The 25,548-nt window shown below is 36.2% G+C and overlaps 1 protein-coding gene across 4 annotated transcripts in view; it reads right to left on the reverse strand.

The window, feature by feature from the left end:
• The window catches only part of TTLL7 (tubulin tyrosine ligase like 7), a 161,183-nt gene that overhangs the window by 72,596 nt on the left and 63,039 nt on the right, over positions 1–25,548 (reverse strand). For all 4 annotated transcript variants that reach the window (XR_009531140.1, XM_060090021.1, XM_060090018.1 and 1 more), the window contains exons 7-10: positions 23,015–23,231; positions 18,363–18,527; positions 13,381–13,539; positions 2,358–2,452 (exon numbers count right to left, since the gene is read on the reverse strand). Coding sequence is in view for 3 of the 4 variants with exons in the window: in XM_060090021.1 (XP_059946004.1) it covers positions 2,358–2,452; positions 13,381–13,539; positions 18,363–18,527; positions 23,015–23,231 (636 nt within the window). In the remaining variant the exon portion in view is untranslated. The remainder of the gene's footprint in view (positions 1–2,357; positions 2,453–13,380; positions 13,540–18,362; positions 18,528–23,014; positions 23,232–25,548) is intronic.

Consider the following 25,548-nt stretch of genomic DNA (forward strand, 5'->3'; position numbering starts at 1 on the left):
GTCCCCTGCATCGGTAGGCGGACTCCCAACCACTACGCCACCTGGGAAGCCCCAAGATGATCATATGATTTTTATTCTTCAGTTTGTTAACATAGTGTACCACACTGATTGATTTGCATATATTGAAGAATCCTTGCATCCCTGGGATAAACCCGACTTGATCATGGTATAATATGATCCTTTTAATGTGTTGTTGGATTCTGTTTGCTAGTATTTTGTTGAGGATTTTTATATCTATATTCATCAGTGATATTGGTCTGTAATTTTCTTTTTTTGTAGTATCTTTGTCTGGTTTTGGTATCAGGGTGATGGTGGCCTAATAGAATGAGTTTGGTACTGTTCCTTACACGGCAATTTTTCGGAAGAGTTTGAGAAGGATGGGTGTTTTCTCTTCTCTAAATGTTTGATAGAATTCACCTGTGAAGCCATCTGGTCCTGGACTTTTGTTTGTTGGAAGATTTTTAATCACAGTTTCAATTTCATTACTTGTGATTGTTCTGTTCATATTTTGTTTCTTCCTGGTTCAGCCTTGGAAGGTTATACCTTTCTAAGAATTTGTCCATTTCTTCCACGTTGTCCATTTTATTGGCCTAGAGTTGCTTGTAGTAGTCTCTTAGGATGCTTTGTATTTCTGTGGTGTCTGTTATAACTTCTCCTTTTTCATTTCTAATTTTATTGATTTGAGTCCTCTCCCTCTTTTTCTTCATGAGTCTGGCTAATGGTTTATCAGTTTTGTTTATCTTCTCAAAGAACCAGATTTTAGTTTTATTGATCTTTGCTATTGTTTACTTTGTTCCTATTTCATTTATTTCTGCTCTGGTCTTTACGATTTCTTTCCTTCTGTTAACTTTGGGTTTTGTTTGTTCTTCTTTCTCTAGGTCCTTTAGGTGTAAGGTTAGATTGTTTACTTGAGATTTTTCTTGTTTCTTGAGGTAGGCTTGTATAGCTATAAATTTCCCTCTTAGATTTGCTTTTGCTGCATCCCATAGGTTTTGGATTATCATGTTTTCATTGTCATTTGTCTCTAGGTATTTTTTGATTTCCTATTTGATTTCTTACGTGATCTCTTGGTTATTTAGTAATGTATTGTTTAGCCTCCATGTATTTGTGTTTATTATGGTTTTTTCCCTGTAATTCATTTCTAATATCATAGTGTTGTGGTCAGAAAAGATGCTTGATATGATGTCAATTTTCTTAAATTTACTGAGGCTTGATTTGTGACCCAAGATGTGATCCTAAATGCTATTTGAACACTTATAATAGCAGACAACTCACTACCTCATTAAGCTGTTCAGTTAAACTTCTAACAAATTTTTTCATAATTAGCCAAAGCTTACCACATAATAAGATTTCAAACATTTGACATTCATGATTATGTACGCTGCAACCAAACTAATAATATTCTATTGATCCAGCAATCCCAGTTCTGGGTATATATTCACAGAAGTTGAAATCAGGATTTGACTGATCTTGTTGAACCAGGATTCAACAGATACCCTGCGGGTATCTGATCTAAAGATACCCACATTCCCATGTTCACTGCAGCATTATGCACAACAGTCAAGACATGGAAACAACCTAAATGTTCTGCAATAGATGAATGGATAAAATATGTGGTATATATAAGATGGAATATTATTCAGCCTTAAAAAAGAAGGAAGGGCTTCCCTGGTGGTGCAGTGGTTGAGAGTCCGCCTGCCGATGCAGGGGACGTGGGTTTGTGCCCTGGTCTGGGAAGATGCCACATGCTGCAGAGCAGCTGGGCCCGTGAGCCATGGCCGCTGAGCCTGCGTGGCCGGAGCCTGTGCTCCGCAGTGGGAGAGGCCACAACAGTGAGAGGCCTGCGTACCACAAAAAAAAAAAAAAGAAGAAAATCCTGTTTATGCTGTTCAATGGGAAAGTTAACTCTCACTTAACTGCTTCTCTTTTCTTCTCTGTTTACCCAGGCAGCATGATACAGTGGAAAGAACATTGGACAGAAAGGTCGGAAATGTATTTGTGAGGTTTTTTAACTCCCTGAGTGAACTTTGTGCTTTAGTTTCTTCTTGTGAGGTGAGGAAAATTGTCTAGAAGGTTTCCTAAGGTATTCTCCAATTCCACCCCATAGTCTGTATTATACCAACAATGCAATTTAAGCATATTTACTGTCGGTTCAAATAATATGGGGAGAAGGAGAAGCAGAGTTCAGGAGAAGAGGAAAAGATATTTAAAAAGAAGAAAAATAAATGGGTTTGAAGAATGGAATCAAGAAATTAACAATACAAAATACTAAAATTACAAGACAATTCCACTTACAAATGATTGTTCTATGCTAAATATGGTGAAAAAAATTCCAGAAGATGGAGGAAACACTTTACCTGATATTTAGTAGCTTCAGTGCATTTAGCAGCACTCCCCTTTTTACATCATAGTCTATTTTCTGATCAGTTCCAAAGCTTGGAGCTCGATTGATCTGAAATTTACAAAGAAAACAATGAGTAAACAAATGTTGGTAGGTCAGTCAATATGCAGTACAAATTTGTTAATTTAATGTGGGATCCCCAACCAGTAGGACTCTACAATAAACCTCAAAGCATTATATGGTAGATGGCCCAGTCACCATTGCCACTCCTCCCTTCCCCAACACCTTAAGTCAAAGAGTTGCAAGGAATTGACTGTCATCACTGCCCCTTCCCCCTGCTGCCTTAGCTCCAGATTTTCAGTCAGCATATCTGCCCTCTCCCTCCTCTCCACTCTCTCCAATCTATTACCCCATGCACTCTAGGTCTTAACTTTAGGAAGTTGACGTGACTCATCCAGACAAAAAGGTTGGAGGACCAGTAATAACAATAACAATAATAAAAATGGAACAAAAAATAATAGGGATATTACCAACATAGTAATAATTATATTCATGTATGTATTTCCCATATTGAAATTATCAGTGCCCTCTTTTCACTGCTTTCAGATCTTCTGGATGAATATGTCTATTGTTGCCTGAAAAACAAATTTTATTTCTTTCTACCTGGGTCAGACAATAATTCATCAATTTTCATTTCATTTCATTGAAATTACTCAGAGGATACCATTAAAGGTAGCTGCAAACTAACCTCTATGAGCTTTTCTAACTGTTTAAGGCGTCATGGGAATAACTGAGCCATTTGTGGTTGTTCTTCTTTCCCACATCATTTCTAGGATTTCACTAAGAAGAAAAATAAGAAGTAACTACATATACCCTGAAATCTAGTATACAATATATTACCACTTCAAGAGCTGGAGTGTTTGTTTTTGTCTTTGTTGTTGTTGGATTTTATTGTTGTTGTTATGAAAATGTAATTGGGATAGCAGATGTTTAAGAAAATTACTTACTCAATTAACTCAGTTGGTGAGAACACTGCTGAGTTCAAAACTACAGCTTAGCTTCATGACCACCAACTAACTCCAGAGGCTATCTCACAAAACATGCATGCTGGGCTTCCCTGGTGGCGCAGTGGTTGAGAGTCCGTCTGCCAATGCAGGGGATGTGGGTTCGTGCCCCAGTCTGGGAAGATCCCACATGCCGTGGAGCAGCTGGGCCCATGAGCCATGGCCGCTGAGCATGCGCGTCCGGAGCCTGTGCTCCGCAACGGGAGAGGCCACAACAGTGAGAGGCCCGCGTACCGCCAAAAACAAAAAACAAAAAAAAAAAACCCATGCATGCTACTCCTCATAGAGGAGGGTCATCTTATACAAAACCATCACCACAAAAGACAAGATAACTGACAACACGCATTTTACAACTGGCAGCTGAAAGAAATGCCACATTACACTTAAGAAATCATCCAGGAATACAAATGTCTCTAATTATAAATGTGGCACAAGATCACTGAAGAAAAATTAGAAACAGAAGCCAAACAAACAACAGAAAGATCACCTGCAATTCCACTACCTTGTGTCTTGTTAACCATTTGATAAATGGTGCTCCAGATATTTGCTATGTATACATTTTATAATATTCATTTTGCCTTCCAAATATATCTCTATACTAAATATACTATTTTATAATCCAAGGTTTTCTCTTAATAATGTATCGTGAAAATCTTTCTTGTCATCATTTTGATGGTTACCTGGTATTCCTTGTATAGAATTATGGCAAACTGTATTTTTTTCAATAGAGAAATGCCTTACTATATTATGCCTTTGCTGATTTCTGATTTAGAAAGTGATGAACATATTCTTGTCTGTGTGATGTGGTCTCAAGGGAAGAGAATAGCTTGGTAATTGCAAGAACATCCATTTATTCCAGGTAAATTTGAAAAAAGGAAGTTTATTAATCTACTACTTCAAAGCTCCAAGTATTTCCTCTTACAGGTACAGAGAAAGGGTGAAGTAATATTTTTATATGAAAAAAGTTTCAACCATGCAATACTGATTCAAATCTCTGGAATTTGCAAAACAAAGATAGTTCTGCTACTACATGTAACAGGATTATTTAAAAAAAAACATTTTTCAACTGAAGATTAAGTGGTTTACTGAAATGTTATCTATCTTTATAGAATTCCTTAGTGCTTCATTCTAAAACTGCAGTCTGGAATTCTGCCAAGCATATCCCTCCTCCAGGATGGTAGACAGTCTTGGTACAACATAATCTCAGACCCTCTCTCTTTTCTATCTCAGATTCTTCACTCTACTCTCATGTAAGAGAAATTGGTCTATCAAGAAATGTACCTAACATCAAATAAACTAATACGTGGAAAGGTAGAAAAACTTAATTCAATTAACACTTTAGATTTTTTCTTTAAGTTTTATGAGAAAGGTAAAGAAAAAAATAAAAGAAAAACCACAAATGGCTGACAGAAGAAACGCTGAAAATTAGGGTTCCATCCAGCCCAAGTTCTATTCTATAACGTGGATGGTTTCTTTGGTTCTCATTTCCTAACCCAACTGTAAAACAAACCAAAACCCACAAGTGTTAGAGTCTTAAAGCTCAGCAGCTTGTAAATGCATGCAAAAAGGAAAATTATAAGAAAGCAAATTAAATTAATAAATACTATTTATTAACCATCCAAATCACAGTTTTATTATCAAGATAAGCACAATCATTTCATGCACACATGAAAGTTTCCATAATAGATTCTGTGCTCCTAAATTAGTGCTGTTTCCTCCGGCCAGTAACTTCTCCAAGCCCCAGCCCCTACCCCACTTTCTACCACCTTAAATACTCTTCTCAGGTGTTCCCTCTTCTACAAAGACATTTTTTTTAACTCTCAAATATACACATGTACACAGAGAGATTAATCACTCTGTTTGTGCTGCCTCCTTATTACCTACTTATACTTGTAAATGCTACCATAAACACATATCTGAGTCCCCAGTAGACCAGGACAACCTTATTTTTCTTCTATCTCCACCATCTGGCCCAATGATTTGTTGAAATTAATTCAAGGATACTTAAAATATTAGCACTATATTTATACTCCACTCAATTTCCATGTTTTTCCCTAAAAATGTTTTCTATGACTGAAAATTTCTGCAATTTGCCACTAAGAATCATTGCCTGCAATTATTCCAGTTAACTAAAAGTTAACATGCTCAGAGGCACTCTCTACCTAATTCCACTTGATGGCGCCAAAAGGTTTTTACCAATGTATATTAGATGTACTATGATTGCAGCTGGGAGAAAATACAAAGGAAGATCTAAATAAGATTCTTTTAACTGTTTTGATATAATAAATGTTCATTACCCACAGCTGTTTGTTATTGCAGAGTTTTTAAATGGTTATGATTGATCTGAAAATGATGAAAGAATGAACAGAAAATGAAAAGAAGTTATTGTGGAGTTTTTTAGTGGTTCTTATTGATCTGGAAATGATGGAGAAAATAAAGTATAAAGAAACATGAATGTAAACAATAGTATTTCTGAGCCTTTAAAAAAACAGAACCATTTAGTCAATTCTGATCTACCAAGCTAATGGTAAGCTCCAGTTAGGCAAGTGCTTTTAAAAACAGGTAAATAAAATATCTATAAAATCATTATTCCTTGCTAGCCTTTCAGTTCTACTTCATGCATACTGCCTTCACTTTTTTCCCACCCCATAAAGGCTAAAAGACAAGCAGCAGTGGCAGAAAAAAAAGATACAGGTAAAAACAGGAAAGGAAAGTAAGAAGAGGAAAACAGCAAAAATAAAGGAAGAAAATGTTGGGCCTTAGGTGAAGGGCCATAGTCCAGAGTCAAGTGCTTTCATATCCAAGGAACGGAGGAAGCAAAATGATAAGCAAAATTCTTCCCATTTATCATATTTCTAGGACCCAGGCAGGAGCAAAATTTGAATACGTGACAGAATTGTATTTGATTGGAAATATAATACACATTATTTGCTCATAGTAGATTCAACACACAAACAAATGAAACCAGTAGCCCTCAAACTGGAAAAGTGTTCTTTCCTAAAAATATATTTTGAGTGTCTTGATCTCACCTATCACTCATTCAATTTGCTTTTGCAAACCTTGATATTACAGATGTAACTTTTAACTTCTAAATCATTAACAAAAAAGAGATAACCAACTTAAAATGACAGGTAGTTGTTGATGATATCTTCTATAGTAATGTTTTCCTTAAAATGTAACTAATCTAGTCAACACTGTTTAGGTAGGTGTTATTTTCTTGACAAAGTTTCCTAAACACAGTATTCTGTGGCCATGTGATCTATGACCATGGAGCTCGATGATCAGAGCCACATACTCTATGATTAGGGAACTTAGGGGAATTGCTGGATGTGGTACTGTGTGACTTCTAAGGTTTCCTTTGTATACAATATAAATACAAACATGACTGAAAAGGTACAAAAATCTTAGACGTCATTTTTATTTTGCCTTTATATTATTCTATATGTTCATCTTTTATAATGGAAGAAAAATAATGATGACTCTGACTGAACCAGGGTCTGGCAGCAAACCCAAAGGCACAGTTAACAGGCTAGACATGAGGGGAGCACCAGGCACATAATATGGCCTTAAAGGAGAATTCATGTCACCTGGGGTGTTAAGTATTAACTACTGATTAATGAACTAATTGGAGCCTCTCTCCTCTTAGAGAGTTTGAAGGGGAGACACACTGAAGCCAGGGAGCTACAGTGCTGCAGCCTAGGCACCCACAGAGAGGAAAGACAACAACCAGAAGTCATGAAGTGGTAGAGCTGTGAGGCTGAGAAAATAGTGGAGAGAGTAGACAACAAATCAGTAAAACCAGATCTATGCGTATGTGCAAACTGCCTAACCTAGAAATTCACTCAGTGCTAATCTGGGAAAAGTAAGATTAAAAACACTGACCCACTATCGGAACTGTTCTATTCCCCAAATGCTCATTCTCTTCCTCCCACATATTCTATTCCGGCTTCTTTCTGCTCAGTTAATGAATCAACTGTGCCAAGTACATATGTAAAAAACATTTGTTTTAGTACACAAGAATAGGGATCACAGGGGTCCTGAACCAAGATGGCAGAGTAGAAGGATGTGCTCTCACTCCCTCTTGTGAGAACACCAGAATCACAACCAGCTACTGGACAATCGTTAATAGGAAGACACTGGAACGCACCAAAAAATATACCCCACATCCAAAGACAAAGGAGAAGCCACAATGAGATGGCAGGAGGGTCGCAATCGCAATAAAATCAAATCTCATAAAAGCTGGTGGGTGACTCACAGACTGGAGAACATATACCACAGAAGTCCACCCACTGGAGTGAAGGTTCTGAGCCCCAAGTCAGGCTGCCCAACCTGGGGATCCACCAATGGGAGGAGGAATTCCTAGAGACTTAGACTTTGAAGCCTAGTGGGATTTGACTGCAGGACTTCAACAGGACTGGGGGAAACACAGACTCCACTCTTGGAGGGCACAGACAAAGTAGTGTACGTATGGGGACCCAGGGGAAGGAGCAGTGACCCCAGGGGAGACTGAACCAGACCTACCTGCTACTGTTGGAGGGTCTCCTGCAGAGGTGGGAGGTAGCTGCGGCTCACCATGGGGACAAGGACACTGGCAGCAGAAGGTTGGGAAGTACTCCTTGGCATGAGCCCTCCCAGAGTCTGCCATTTGCCCAACCAAAGAGCCCAGGTAGGCTGAAGTGTTGGGTTGCCTCAGGTCAAACAACCAAGAGGGAGGGAACCCAGCCCCACCCATCAGCAGTCAGGCAGATTAAAGTTTTGCTGAGCTCTGCCCACCAGAGCAACAGTCAGCTCTACCCACCACCAGTCCCTCCCAGCAGGAAACTTGCACAAGCCTCTTACATAGCCTCATTAACCAGAGGGCAGACAGCAGAAGCAAGAAGAACTACAATCCTGCAGCCTGTGGAACAAAAACCACATTCACAGAAAGACAGACAAGATGAAAAGGCAGAGGGTTATGTCCCAGATGAAGGAACAAGATAAAACATCAGAAAAAGAACTAAATAAACTGGAGATAGGCAACATTCCAGAAAAAGAATTCAGAATAATGAAAGTGAAGATGATCCAGGACCTTGGAAAAAGAATGGAGGCAAAGATCGAGAAGATGCAAGAAATGTTTAACAAAGATCTAGAAGAATTAAAGAACAAACAAACAAAGATGAACAATACAATAACTTTAGTGAAAAATGCACTAGAAGGAATCAATAGCAGAATAACTGAGGCAGAAGAATGGATAAGTGACCTGGAAGACAGAATGGTGGAATTCATTGATGCGGAACAGAATAAAGAAAAAAGAATGAAAAGAAATGAAGACAGCCTAAGAGACCTCTGGGACAACATTAAACACAACAACATTTGCATTGTAGGGGTCCCAGAAGGAGAAGAGAGAGAGAAAGGATCAGAGAAAATATTTGAAGAAATTATAGTCGAAAACTTCCCTAACAAGGGAAAGGAAATAGCCACCCAAGACCAAGAAGTGCAGAGAATCCCATACATGATAAACCCAAGGAAAACACGCCAAGACACATAAAATCAAATTGGCCAAAATCAAAAACAAAGAAAAATTATTGAAAACAGCAAGGGAGAAATGACAAATAACATACAAAGGAACTCCCATAAGGTTAACAGCTGATTTCTAAGCAGAAACTCTACAAGCCAGAAGGGAGTGGCATGATATACTTAAAGTGATGAAAGGGAAGAACCTACAATCAAGATTAGTCTACCCAGCAAGGATCTCATTCGGATTCGATGGAGAAATCAAAGGCTTTACAGACAAGCAAAAGCTAAGAGAATTCAGCACCAACAAACCAGCTCTACAACAAATGCTAAAGAAACTTCTCTAAGTGGGAAACACAAAAGAAGAAAAGGACCTACAAAAACAAACCCAAAACAATTAAGAAAATGGTCACAGGAACATACATATTGATAATTACCTTAAACATGAATGGATTAAATGCTCCCACCAAAAGACACAGGCTCACTGAATGGTTACAAAAACAAGATCCATATATATGCTGTCTACAAGAGACCCACTTCAGATCTAATGACACATACAGACTGAAAGTGATGGGATAGAAAAAGATACTCCATGCAAATGGAAATCAAAAGAAAGCTGGAGTAGCAATACTCATATCAGATAAAATAGACTTTAAAATAAAGAATGTTACAAGAGACAAGGAAGGACACTACATAATGATCAAGGGATCAATCCAAGAAGAAGATATAAATATATATGCACCCAACATAGGAGCACCTCGATACATAAGGTAGCTGCTAACAGCTATAAAAGAGGAAATCGACAGTAACACAGTAATAGTGGGGGACTTGAACACCTCACTTACACCAATGGACAGATCATCCAAAATGAAAGTAAATAAGAAAACACAAGCTTTAAATGACACAATAGACCAGATAGATTTAATTGATATTTATAGGACATTCCATCTAAAACAGGAGATTACACTTTCTTCTCAAGTGTGCACGGAACATTCTCCAGGATAGATCACACCCTGGTTCACAAATCAAGCCTCAATAAATTTAAGAAAATCGAAATCATATCAAGCATCTTTTCTGACCACAACACTATGAGATTAGAAATGAATTACAGTGAAAAAACCGTAAAAAACACAAACACATGGAGGCTAAACAATACGTTACTAAATAACCAAGAGATCACATAAGAAATCAAATATGAAATCAAAAAATACCTAGAGGCAAATGACAATGAAAACACGATGATACAAAACCTAGAACTGCAAAAGTTCTAGCAGGAAGTTTATAACTATAGAAGCCTACCTCAAGAAACAAGAAAAATTTCAAATAAACAATCTAACCTTACACCTAAAGGAACTACAGAAAGAAGAACAAACAAAACCCAAAGTTAGCAGAAGGAAAGAACTCATCATCAAGATGAGAGCAGAAATAAATGAAACAGAAACAAAGAAAACAATAGCAAAGATCAGTAAAATTAAAAGCTGTTTCTTTGAGAACATAAACAAAATTGATAAACCTTTAGCCAGACTCATCAAGAAAAAAAGGGAGAGGACTCAAATCAATAAAATTAGAAATGAAAAAGGAGAAGTTACAACAGACACCGCAGAAATACAAAGCATCCTAAGAAACTACTACAAGCAACTCTAGGCCAATAAAATGGACAATGTGGAAGAAATGGACAAATTCTTAGGAAGGTATAACCTTCCAAGATTGAACCAGGAAGAAACAGAAAATATGAACAGACCAATCACAAGTAATGAAATTGAAACTGTGATTAAAAATCTTCCAACCAACAAAAGTCCAGGACCAGATGGCTTCACAGGTGAATTCTATCAAACATTTAGAGAAGAGAAAACACCCATCCTTCTCAAACTCTTCCGAAAAATTGCAGTGTAAGGAACAGTACCAAACTCATTCTATTAGGCCACCATCACCCTGATACCAAAACCAGACAAAGATACTACAAAAAAAGAAAATTACAGACCAATATCACTGATGAATATAGATATAAAAATCCTCAACAAAATACTAGCAAACAGAATCCAACAACACATTAAAAGGATCATACACCATGATCAACTGGGATTTACTCCAGGGATGCAAGGATTCTTCAATATATGCAAATTGATCAATGTGATACACCATATTAACAAATTGAAGAATAAAAACCATATGATCATCTCAATAGACGCAGAAAAAGCTTTTCACAAAATTCAACACCCATTTATGATAAAAATTCTCCAGAAAGTGGGCATAGAGGGAACCTACCTCAACATAATACAGGCCATATATGACAAAACCACAGCAAACATCATTCTGAATGGGGAAAAACTGAAAGCATTTCCTCCAAGATCAGGAACAAGACAAGTATGTCCACTCTCACCACTATTAGTCAACATAGATTTTGAAGTCCTAGCCTTGGTAATCAAAGATGAAAAAGAAATAAAAGGAATACAAATTGGAAAAGAAGAAGTAAAACTGTCACTGTTTGCAGATGACATGATACTATACATAGAGAATCCTAAAGATGCCACCAGAAAACTACTAGAGCTAATCAATGAATTTGGTAAAGTTGCAGTATACAAAATTAATGCACAGAAATCTCTTGCATTCCTATACACTAATGATAAAAAAATCTGAAAGGGAAATTAAGGAAACATTATTTACCAATGCAACAAAAAGAATAAAATCCCTAGGAATAAACCTACCTACGGAGACAAAAGACCTGTATGCAGAAAACTATGATACTGATGAAAGAAATTAAAGATAATACCAACAGGTGGAGAGATATACCATGTTCTTGGATTAGAATAATCAATGTTGTCAAAATGACTATACTACCCAAAGCAATCTACAGATTCAATGCAATCCCTATCAAATTACCAATGGCATTTTTTTACAGAACTAGAACAAAAAATCTTAAAATTTATATGGAGACACAAAAGACCCCGAATAGCCAAAGCATTCTTGAGGGAAAAAAACAGAGCTGGGGAAATCAGACTCCCTGACTTCAGATTACACTACAAAGCTATAGTAATCAAGACAATATGGTACTGGCACAAAAACAGAAACATAGATCAATGAAACAAGACAGAAAGCTCAGAGATAAACCCATGCACCTTTGGTCAACTAATCTATGAAAAAGGAGGCAAGGATATACAATGGAGAAAAGACAGTCTCTTCAATAAGTGGTGCTGGGAAAACTGGACAGCTACATGCCAAAGAATGAAATTAGAACACTCCCTAACACCATACACAAAAATAAACTCAAAATGGATTAAAGACCCAAATGTAAGACCAGACACTATAAAACTCTTAGAGGAAAGCATAGGCAGAACACTCTATGACATAAATCACAGCAAGATCCTTTTTGACCCACCTCCCAAAGAAATGGAAATGAAACCAAAAATAAACAAATGGGACCTAATGAAACTTCAAAGCTTTTGCACAGCAAAGGAAACCATAAACAAGACAAAAAGACAGCCTTCAGAATGGGAGAAAATATTTGCAAACGAATCAATGGACAAAGGATTAATCTCCAAAATATATAAACAGCTCATGCAGCTCACTATTAAAAAAACAAACAACCCAATCTAAAAATGGGCAGAAGACCTAAATAGACATTTCTTCAAAGAAGACATACAGATGGCCAAGAGGCACATGAAAAGCTGCTTAACATCACTAATTATTAGAGAAATGTAATTGCAAAACTACAATGAGGTATCACCTCACACCAGTTAGAATGGGCATCATCAGAAAATCTACAAACAACAAATGCTGGTGAGGGTGTGGAGAAAAGGGAACTCTCTTGCACTGTTGGTGGGAATGTAAATTCATACTGCCACTATGGAGAACAGTATGGAGGTTCCTTAAAAAACTAAAAATAGAATTACCATATGATCCAGCAATCCCACTACTGGGCATATGCCCAGAGAAAACCATAATTCAAAAAGACACATGCACCCAATGTTCATTGCAGCACTATTAACAATAGCCAGGTCATGGAAGCAACCTAAATGCCCATCGACAGATGAATGGATACAGAAGATGTGGTACATATATACAATGGAATATTACTCAGCCATGAAAAGGAACAAAATTGGGTCATTTGTTGAGATGTGGATGGACCTAGAGACTGTCATACAGAGTGAAGTAAGTCAGAAAGAGAAAAACAAATATCGTATGTTAACGCATATATGTGGAAACTAGAAAAATGGTACAGAGGAACCTGTTTGCAGGGCAGAAATTGAGACACAGATGTAGAGAACAAACATATGGACACCAAGGGGGAAAGCCGCAGGGGGCTGGGCGTGGTGGTGTGATGAACTGGGTGATTGGGATTGACATGTATACACTGATGTGTATAAAATGGATGACTAATATGAACCTGCTGTATAAAAAAAATAAAATAAAATTCAAAAGAAGAAAAAAAAAAAAAAAGAAGAAGAGGGATCAGTTCTCTTTCTTCTTAAAGAAACGTCTTACCTCCAAAAGCCATGGCTTTAGTTTTCTATCCAACAAAATATCAAATCCCAGGACTTCGAAGCAGACACTTTCACTTCCTGGAGGTTGACCAGGTCTGCACATTCGATATGCATGAAGGACATGAGGTTCTGCTACAATCAGAGTCTTTACCACCAATTCCTGTAAAGATTGTGATTAAAAAAAAAAAAGATGAAAAGCCTTATTTCTTTGTATCTCATTTACATACATGGAAATCAGGCCTGGACTTGCAAACAAGCGTCCTGGCCAGGTTCACAAAGCTCTGTGGCATCTAACCCCTGCCACTGCTCTGACTTCATCTCACCCAACTCTCCCCCTGCCCACTGTGCTGCAGTCATGCTCCCCTTCTCTAGGCCTCTCACACTAGCTGATCCCTCTTCCTGGAACACTCTTCCCCCAATATTCCCACGTCTGGCCCCTTGATACTCAGAGAGTCCTTCCCTGACCCCTGAGTCAAAAGTAGGCACCCATACATCATTCATTACTGTGTCACTACACAGCATAGGACCAGCTGATCTTTTTCTTTTTTTTTTTTAAAACAGAGTCTTTGTCTATATTATTTACAACCCCATTCCCAGTGCTTAACAATAGTGCCTGGCATTTAGTAAATGCTCAAGATCACCTATGAACAAATAAAAGTTTATGAATGCGGCTTGTATTTGTTAAATAAGTAAGGTAGGATCACAATGCTTGCCTTCTCAGAAACCATACAAAAGGCGAGGGGATGGGAGGGAAGACAATTCCAAGGAGAGTAAACTATTTCACAAACAACATTATAGAACCTCCACTTAGACAAAGCCTGAAAGGCCAAGAGGACAGAATCTAGGAGAGTTGGGTTTCTCTGTGCAGTGATGATTCTGTTGTTCATAAGGTTTATCTGAAATCAGAGTACTGCCAATTAACAAACTAGTTTTCAACATTTTCTGTGAGAACACGTAATACTACTAGGGTGAGTTACTAATGCTAATAAAAAAAAAAAAAGTTGGTTTACCGAAGTTTGAGAACAAGCTATGGATTGTGGAAAAGCTGTCTCGCTGGTTTTTGCTTAGAATATACTGTCTTTTTAACTCCCATTCTACAGGTACAGGCAATATAGCATGGCAGTTAAGAATATGGCTCCAAAGTAGACTTTCTGGCTTTATCCCAGGCTTTGCTACTTGTTAGATGTGCATCCTCAGTCATGTTGCTTAAACTTTGTCTCATTTTTCTAAAATGTAAACTGGCAATAGCAATAAAACCTGCTGCAAAAGACTGATGGAAGGGCAAAATGAGACTCCATGTAAAACTCTTAGCATAGTGCCTAGAACAGAGTAAACCATCAAAAGGGGTTAGCAACTTAACTACTATTGTTATATTTATTCTATTATTCTTCTAGAATTCCACCTCATATATCTGGTCAGACAGGAACATTCAGCTGCCTGGTGGGAGCAGTATTTATTATGAGAGAAAGAAATGGAAGATGAAGTTAACCTCGCTGTTACCAAGAATCCCAACCCAGAACGTATTTGGGGATATCAGAGATGCCACAAGAGGCTGTTCTTAGAAAATTCTATTCAAAATAACTAATGTGTGGTAGCACCACAGTATATGAGGATAAAAAGAAAAGTCCACATTATATAAATCTTGAGATATTACTGAAATCACCTGAGTAGGAAAAAAAAGTTAAAACATTGACTAGTAAGTGTCTATGTGAAACAAGATAGGTGGGGAGATGGGGGGGCAGGGTGAGGGGGAATGAATACTTAGACTCTGGATTACAAATCTGTGTTTTTACTACATAAAAACAGCACACTTTTAGGAATGAAGAGGCAAGATTGCAGGTATATGTGAAATCAGGAATGATACAACCAAATACAAATTCCACTAATCAAATCAAATTCCACTAATGCTTTTGAGAATTTCCAACATTGCTTTGAAAGATGACTTTGTAGATTTGTACCTAAAGTATATAAAAAGCATTCATTAAGGATGATTTTATGAGTGATTAAAGTCATTTTTAACCTCCATGGCCTGCTTTTCTATTGATTTCTTATTTACTCTTGACCAGCACAAAAGCACATATATCTGTTCTTCATCAAAGGTATTGCCGAATGTTAGTTTTCATATGCAGACAGCTACTTTTTAGAGAAATTACCATCAATAAACTAGTCACCGAAAAAAAGTTCTAAGTTAAATTCATGAATTAGTAAACTATTAAGATAAAAATTTATTGCACAATTGCCTTCTTCATCTCCTCTTATTTTCTTTTTATACTATCCTATTGATTCACCTTCAACAGACATCTGTAAGTACATGCAATTCTTAACAACAAAGGCAAATTTTAAAAGAATTACATAAGTGCAGATAGTTTGACAAGATAATTATAAGAAGGTACTTGGAAAAGTTAATGTTATTATTTATTAATTGGTTACTTATAGATTATTAATACACATTTTAACTAATGTAGGCAAGAATGATGCAAAATTTACCCATTTATAGAAATGATCATGCAATGTATCAGAGCTTAATAGGCCCACAATTGCTATGTTCAGGTCACATCTGAAAATTATATTTTAAGCTCTGAGGAGTTGATTTCCATACTCTTATTAGTATTAGTCTTAGTTGTATACCTTGTCCTAATTCAATTATGTGGGGAAAGTACCATTTAAAACCAATGTCTGTAAAGCTAATGATATCCATTTTTCTCTCTGACTGATTCTCTCTGTACATTCCTCACTAAGGCAACCCAATAGATTCCACCTTTTCACAAAGACTTCCCTGAACAATCAAACTCATAAGAAGTGAAGAATCTGGTAAAGAAAAAGAATACCACAGGGCATCTAAAACTTTCTTGGTCTCACTGAGCTAGTCACCAAATGACCCATTCATTAAATCATCCAGGTATCACCAAGTAGATCTTCCATCATTGAGCTATTGTATCAAAATTGCAAATTTTACCACTTTGATGTTTCTGACCCACATGATAGTAAACTATCATTATTAGAATATTTTTTGGAATTTCAAAAAAACTGGCCTTGATAAAGTAAATAGATAAATAAACGGCATTGTTGGAATCAAATTTCTTGTTTGGATGTATCAATATTTAGTCTCTCAGGAAGACATAATAGAAAGTTAACAAGTTGGTGAGAATCTGACCAAATGCAAATGACAAACTTTAAAATTTGATGGAACCCCTAAATTTTTAAAAATTTGAATTTGTTGCCAACATTTATAAATCAGGAGACTTAGGGCATCTATTGACAAATTAGAGAATGAGGCACACTGGGCCCAAAATACCATATGGCATCAATAGGCTGGTGCTGAGTGGTATCTATCCCCTTTAGACCTCTTATGCTTCTCAAATGACCACCGTTCTCAGCCTGCCCTATTTTCTTCTATCCAGACTACTTAATTCCTTTTTACTTGTCTGACAACTAAGTATCTTCGGGTTTACATTCTGTGAGACAGAAAATAAGATTTTAAAAAAGATTTAAACTAACAAAACACGAAGAAAAGGAATAAATATAATGATGCTGATTTTTTCTCTGATTTTCTCAAGAGAACCAAGTTCAACCAACAATGAACTTTCACATCCATTTTCCACGATATTTTTATTTAAATATATATTATTTGTCCCAGAAGTCAAATTGTATAGCCCTAATCATGTTAAGTATTTTCAACATACTTTTCTTAACTATGAATACCATTTTAATATTTCTGCTAGGATTAATAAAAGGATCTGTTTCACCAAGGTTATCTTCTCATGCGTGTTGCCTTTTCTCTCTTTACCCTTACCATTTGGAATTTCATCTACTACCATGGCTTTAATTATCCATTACACCTCATACATACACTTTTAACTGCCTGCTCGACTTTTCTACATGAGAGAGCATTTCAAGTTTAACATATCGAAAGCAGAATTCATCATAGCTTCATGCACTTTTAAAAAACTGAGTTCAGGTGTCAATGCCTCCAGGAAGTCCTGCTATGCCCATCCACTCAAAGCTACTATATGTGGTCTTCCTCTACAACCCCACAGAATCCAATGTATGCCTCTGTTTTTGTACATGCTACATTGCATTTCATTAACAATTTATGTGCAAGTGTTCCCTACCAAACTCTTGAGTTTTTTGAGGCTTGGAGCTGTATCTTATAAATCCTCAAATTATCAGCCAGGGATAGGCTTATATTATGGGTTCAATAAATGTTTACTGAATAAATGAATAAATGAACTAGCAAATAAGTGAATAGAACTCTTTTCTCTCATCTGCAAAACTAAGCTCTATATCTTCTCAAAATAAATTCCTTCCTATTCTATTTCAAATAATGCCACACCCATTCTCCTTATAATTATTCCTCAAAACTGCAGAAGAATATCTGAATACTTCTTCCCCCCTCCCCATTCTGAACATTCAGTTAATCTCAAGGTCGACTTCATTGTCACCTCTTTTATTGTGGTTCAATTCAGGCCATTCTTTTCCCTGAAACTACTCCCAAATGCCCTCCTCTACCTACTTCTGGTCTTCTCTCTAACCCATCCTATACCCATTGTCAGATTTATCTTTCAAATGCATGGTCTTTGGCCTTATTAATCTCCTCCCTTAAAAACTGAATGAATCCTTACTGCCTACCAAGTGAAGCCTTGATTTCCAGACCTAAAACTTGGTTCCACATATCTTTCCAGCCATTAAATCTTCATGTATCTCCCACAAATACGATACACGCCAACCTGGGCCACTTTGAAATATTTTCATACCCCCATGCCTTTACTCACTCTTTTGCCTCCTCTTAGCATTCCCTCTTTCCGATCCGAGCAGTAAAAGTACTACTTATCTATTAAGGTCCATGACAAATTTCACTTTCTTCATAAAAGCACACTTTATATGCCCAATCTAATGTAATCCGTTCTTTATTTAAAATGGTTCATGATCCTTTCAATTAATATGAGGAAAGACAGTTAAAATTGTGAAATGGTATAATCTTACTGAAATATCACTCCAAAACTTAGCAACATCATGTTGATTTGCTTGTAGGAATTCTGTAAACCATTTGATGGAACGTTTGCTGCCTTTGTTTTCAGTTTCATCCCTTTCAAAATGCTCATTGTGCTTGTTCACAGAGTAGTTTGTCAGATGCATATATAACTGGGTCTGTAACAAGTCAGAACCAAAGTTGTTATCACCTATGAGACTCTAGAACCATGAAGTTTCACAGAAAAGAAAGCATCCAAAGAGGAAAGACAATTTAAAGTTTAAAATATACATATTCATAATTTAATGATTATAAAGGTAATTTTCAAAATGCAATGGCACATTTTTCTAAAAAAGGTTGTGAAAGTAGTCACCTACAAAGTTACTTTGTATATTATTGAAAATGTATCTACCATAGAAAGTATGAAAATAATAAGGATATATAGAGTAATTAAATGAAAATGTGAAAATACATATTGCTAAGCATGAAAAATGCTGTAACTTTGAAGTTTGTTTTTCTTAGTTGGTTTGTTTTTAATGTTTTTCTAAAATTTTCATCCTAACTTGTTTTGGGAAAGGAATTTTCTGAGAGAGTATTCTATATCTTTTCAAACAAAGATTTAAAAGTGAAAGCTCAAGTAAGTAGCAGAAACCTAGAGGCAGGATACCAACCTCAACCTCTGCCCTCCCATCCTGACTGGAAGATCACTGTAACTTGTTAACATGACAGAGTGCACTCAGAGTCAGAAGACAGAAGCACCATACGATGCTGTACAAATGTCTAAATGATTAACAGCAAATTTATAGTGCTCCATACTCGAGTTCTTAGGTCTTAGTCTCTCTATATTCTTATGTTTGTTGACAATGTTATCCTCAAATAAACTTGAAAAAGAATACAAAATTTAAAATTTCTCATAATTGTCAATTAATATACATTAATAGCTCCTTATCAACCTATCATAAACATTCATGAGGTCTGTAAATCCCACCCTCATGATCCTACTCCCAGAAACCACTTTAGATAACAATGTTGCATCACAATAAATACATACTTTGGGCACATCATTACTATTCTGATTTGTTAATAATCAATGATATTTATATCATATTTTATTTTCACTGCAGTTACTTAAGTCTACAGTATTGAAATCTTTGAAGCAAATATGCAGAACTGATCATATGAGCTACATGTTGTTTATTAATCCATATGCCCACCAGTAATTAAGAATTTTTTTGTTCATTGAACAATATTTAAGGAGCACCCACCACTGGCAGGAACGTGTGCTGTGCACTGTGGACACAAAGATTAACAAGGCAGACATAGTCCCTACCTTCATGAAAATTATCACTTTAAACTAAGTGATGCTTAAAAGAAAGGGCATAATCTCATACTTGTCTAATTTTAAGTGTTTGATTTAAAGAAAAAAAAGGAAATTAATCAAACTATAACATTTCTTAGTTTCCAAAACAGAAATTATTTTTGTTTGGAAAATAATTTTTTGAGGAGCTCTCCATTTGGCAGGAATTTCTTAAAATAAATACTAACAGCAGTAATAAAAACTCTAGCTATCCTACTGGAAAAGTGAATAAGAAATAGAACTTTGCATTTTTCTTAAAACATTATCTTTATATGTAGCATTGGAAATTCCACAATTTCACATCTACCTAGACAAAAATCCCCTTCTAAAGAGTTCATTGTCAGTTGGACATTTGCCATAAGGAGAAGTGATGGCAGCTCTGAATCAAATAGCAACCTTCAATGCATAAAAAGTAGATAACTATTCTCCACCCTATTTTATAGTGTATAGGCTCAAAATAATGAATTGGAATATACAGAACATTTCAAGGATTGACTGACTGCTACACGGGGTGGCAAAAAAATTTATGTTTATTATATTTCAATTTCTGAAATTCTCTCTTATGATTTCCTTACATGTAGCTTATCAATATACAGCTCATGAGAAAATGCACACTATTTTAAAAATTGGAAATATGAAGAAGGAAAAAAATATGAAGCAGTCTGCTGTCCAAAACCAACCAATGGGAGCATTTTGGTTTATTTTTTCCACCTTTTTTCTTAAACTTATCTTTTACATAAGAGTGATCTCACTTTAGATAAAGTTTTGCACTTCACTTTTTAAATTTTTCATATCTTCATGTAGGAATTCAATCATGAAATTTTAGAGCTATATGAGGAACACTGATGTTTATACAGGAGAATATCATTTTTCATACATGTGAAAACCAAAGCCAGGAGATTATGTGACTCAAGAGCACTTGGCAAAGCAAAACCTAGAGGCCACGTTTCCTGACTCCCAATCTTTCAATATGATTTCCTAACCCAGTGTACTTAAGCAAATCACATACATCCAACTTAAGAAATTAGAATAAATCACTTTATCACCTAAATGAGCTTTCAAGTCTTACCCTTTCCTATCTCTTCGCTCTTTCCTCTCAAAACATGACTATCTGCCTTACATATATATCATCTAGTCTTACCCACTCCAACTATTTTAATTATAATCTATAAACTGACAAACCCCAAATTACGCCTGTAGCTCAGTTCTCTCATCTGAGCTTCAGACCTATACTGTATATCCAAATGCCAATAGTATAGATCCATTTGGAAGTCACAGAAGCATCTCAAATCAAACACATCAGCTTTCTGCAAAACTTTAAAAGCTCCTATACTCCCTATCATAGTGAATGTCACCATCCACCCAACTGCTGTGCCAAAACTCTTTTGAGTTTTATCCTTAATTTCTCTCTCTCTTTCCCTTATTCTACAAATCGACCTGTCGGTATATCAGTGTTACCCATGGTATCGTAAATATATCTGAAATCTGTGTTCTTATTCGTAGCCCTGCCCTACTATCACTTCAAATTAAGTCATCTTGTCTCTCACATGTGGTAAGACTAGAATACAGCTTCTTGTCTCCCTTACTCTAGTCTCCCCCATCCATCTACAGCCCCATCTCACATTCCCCACACTATAGACCAGGTTACCTTTTTAAGACAAAAATCTCATTCCTTCTTTCCCTTGTTTAAAATCTTTCAATGCTTCCCTTCTTCTTATGTTAAGTTCCAAAATCCTAGCCATGATCTACCAAGATCTGGCCTCTGGGACTCTCCATCCTGATGTCAGAACATCTATCCTTTCTTAGTCTGTACTTTAGCCATATTGAACGTGTGTGCTCTCTCCAGACATATCACTCTCCCTCCTACCTCTGGGCCATTCTTCTACCTGGAGTCTTAACCCATCCCACCCCACCTCTAACTTAGCTAACCCCTCACTCTTCAGATTTCACTTTACAAACTCCGTCTCTAACTGTATCTCCAACTGAGTTAGATGTTCCTGCTATGCTCTGCCACAGCATTCTCAGTTTCTTAAACCATTACACTTACCACTGGGTATTATAATTGCTTATTTTATTTTCTGCCTCCCCACTAGATTGTTGCTTTTGTGAGATCAAGTACTGTATCTGTCTTGGTCACCGTTTTTCCAAAACCAGCAAAATGTCTAGAATGCAGTAGAGTTCAAACAGTTTTTGGAGATTGGATGTATCCACACCTTATGACCTTTGAAGAGATGATTCTTTCTTTTATCTTCCTTTCCTGTAAAAACTCTGACAGTTCCCTTATTCTTCCTTTGCCAGGTTTACAACATTTTTTAGTTAATTGAACGTAGCAACATTTATGTTTAGTCATTTAGTTTTGGAAAATGACCACTCAATGTAGTCATTTATGTTCATAATATTATAGAAGAATTATAACCAGGCTTTTGACAAAAATGGGAAACAATCCTTAATTAGGTGTAATTTTTACTGTAATTAGTAGATCCAAAAATAGAAGTAGAGGTTAACTAAACTTATAAGTATAGATAATAAACTACGGTTTGTCTCTCATAAACTATAAATTACATTTATGACTTTCATGGTAAATTATGATAATAAATTATAGTTTGACCTTCATAAACTACACAGTTATGACTTTCATCAATATGTTAAGGCTACACAAAGATAATCTTAATGGAAAAATACTTACAGAAATCTCCACTTAATAGAATTAAAAACGTACTATGAAACTGCCAATTTATGTCTCTACTTCACAATTGATCAACATAAATTTAAAATCTTCTCTTTTGTTCCAACAAAATATAATACCTTTACTTTCTGATAACTTTTGCTTTCTCTGTTTCATGTACTTTCTCCCACATTCTACATGTTTAAACCATACCTTTCATACAAAGCCTGCTCAAATACCACCTCTCCCATGAGAAGCTGAACAAAACCTATTCCTACACTCAATTCTATAACACTTTATCTGTATTTCTCAATGGCATATTATTTTAATTTGTATTTCTGTATCAATCATTTCTATCCAGGACCACTACACACACATATATACTTCGAAATCCATCCTCATGCTCACAGAACCCAGATGGGGTGTATTTTCCTAATTAGCCTACCTGGAGCAGCAGGCACTTTTTTTCTAATTTCCACAAAGCTGTCTTAAATTAGAGGCGGTCTTATTTATGCATAAAATTCTTCTAGACTATAAAAGCCTGAGAGGAGGAACTTTGTTCATTTAACATTTATACACAATGGGTGTTTTAAAAAATAGATGTTGAATAAATTAATAAAATCATAGTGTCTGATATCACTTACCAAATTGGTCTCATTAGGTGGAATGTACTTCTCTGTTCCCATTCGCACAAGTCCATCATGGTAGAGAAATACTTTTAGTGGATCACACGATGTTACCAGAATATAAATTCGTAAATCAAACTTGTAACCTTCCATTAGGAAAGGCTTTTCAATGTATTCTTGAACAATCAAATGATCCTGAGATGGAAGTTTGTCACCATTTCTTATCAAAGAAATCCTAAATTTACAGAAAAGATTAAAAGAATAATTTGTTATGGAGTCAGGATTTTAACAAAGTTATAGGTAATACTCAAGAGGAAAGTGGTCCCGTCACATATACACACACACAAAATACAGCATAAAAATACTGTCAGAAGCAACTTTTTTAGAACCATGGGTAGTACTAACCAAGGAAAATGTAATAAAAAAAAAAAAGATGAATCTGTGTAAAAGAGATTCCTAGCATTTTAACTTACTCTGGTACCACCCCCAACCCCCAGCTCAGCAGTGGCCTTGAGCAGTAACCCATGTTCCCAGTACAGGTACTGGTTCTAGAGGCAGCAGAATAGACATATTCTTGTGGTTGTTTTGTTTGTTTGTTTGTTTGTCTATTTGTTTAAATCAGTTCTGTGGTTCCCTGGACAATCTCAAAGGTTTTCTTTTATCTTGTCTAACTGAAAACTCTCACAGTGCTGAGGCAGCTACTTGGGGGGGGGGGGCAGAGACAAATGTTGAAAACATTTAAAGACAAATGTAGTAGTCCCTGCAACAAATAGCAGTTGGGAAAAACAACAGACTAACTGCAAAGATTGGGGGAAAAGACAGGAATGACAATCTTTGGGGAATAAGGGCTTTGAAAAGCTCTCACATATTTCTGGGATTCTAGAAGGCCATATGAATGCCCAGGGCTAAGTGCATGCTCAGGAAAGACCTGAGATGGCCCTAAGCTCTTACCTCCAGCTACCCATCAAGCTCTGTCAAGTAGGAAGTGAAGGCTAAGGCAGAGTTATAAACTACCTAGCTAAGTGTTGAGGGCATGCTCCAACACACACACACACACACACACACACACACACACACACACACACCCCATCTGCAAGGATTGGGGGATATATATATATCTATACCTATATCCATATATACACACACACACATATATATATATGTATGTGTGTATGTATGGATATAGGTATAGATATAGATATTTGGTTCCCAGTGTTTAAGGAAATTTCTATTCGATTACTAACAGACTGAACAATTACACTGACCACTGACCTAACAGAACAGGAACTTCAGAGGTCACACACAATAAAAAATACAAACTTTACAAAATTATTTCAGAAAGGCCACTAAACAAATAAACATCAAATAGAACAAATGGTAACAAAAAACCCAGTGGAGGAGGGAGAATCTAATTGTCAGAGTTGCTACATTACAATACACAAAATGTCCAATTTTCAACAAAATATCATGAGTCATTCAAAAAAAAAAAGTATGACCCATACACACAAAAAAATTCTCAATTAATAGAAACTATACCTGAGGAAACCCAGATATTTGGCTTACTAGACAATAAATTATTTAAATCAACTATTTTAAATTTGTTCAAAGAGCTAAAGGAAATCATGTACGAAGAACTGAAGGAAACCATGGGAATAATATCTCACCGATGCAGAATATCAGTAGAGATAGAAATTACTTTTAAAGGTGGTGGGGTAGGTGGGGGGAACCAAACAAAAATTCTGAAGTTGAAAAGTACAATAACTGAAACAAAAATACATTAGAGGGGCTAAACAGAAGATCTGGGAAGGCAGGGAAAGAATCAGCAAACTTGAAGATAAATCAATTGAGATTAGTCTGAGGAACAGAAAGGAAAAAAATGAAGAAAAATGAACAGAGCTTAAGAGCCCTGCAAGACAACATCAACACACTCATAATGGGTGTCTCAAAAGGAGAAAAGAGAAAGGGGCAAAGACTCTTTGAAGAATTAATGGCTGAGAATCTCCCAATCTGATGAAAAATATTAACCTACAAATCAAGAAGCCTAATAAACTTCAAGTAAGATGAACTCAAAGAGAGCCACACTAAGACATGTTCTAATCAAACTGTCAAAAGCCTAAAGAAAAAGAGAAAAAAGTAGCAAGACAGGCCACTCATCCCACCCAAGGGATCCTCATTAAGATAAAGAGCTAATTTCTCATCAGAAGCAATGGAGGGCAGAAGACAGTAAGATGACATATTCAAAGTGCTGATAGAAAAAGAAAAAAAAAACTGTTAACCAAGAAATCTATATCTGACAAAATATTCAAAATTGAAAGAGAAATTAAGACATTACCAGATAAACAAAAACTGAGAGAGTTTGTTGCTATTATACCTGGCCTATAAGAAATGCTAAAGACAATCCTTCAGGCTGAAGCAAAGGGACACTAGGCAGTAATTCAAATCTACACAAAGAAATAAAGAGCACCTGTAAAGATTACTACATAGGTAAAAATAAAAGTCACTACTAGTGTAGTTTAGGTTTGTAACTGCTTATTTTTCCTGTATTATTTAAA

The sequence above is a fragment of the Mesoplodon densirostris genome, chromosome 2 (assembly GCF_025265405.1).
Source record: "Mesoplodon densirostris isolate mMesDen1 chromosome 2, mMesDen1 primary haplotype, whole genome shotgun sequence".
In the NCBI taxonomy this organism is placed as follows: domain Eukaryota; kingdom Metazoa; phylum Chordata; class Mammalia; order Artiodactyla; family Ziphiidae; genus Mesoplodon; species Mesoplodon densirostris.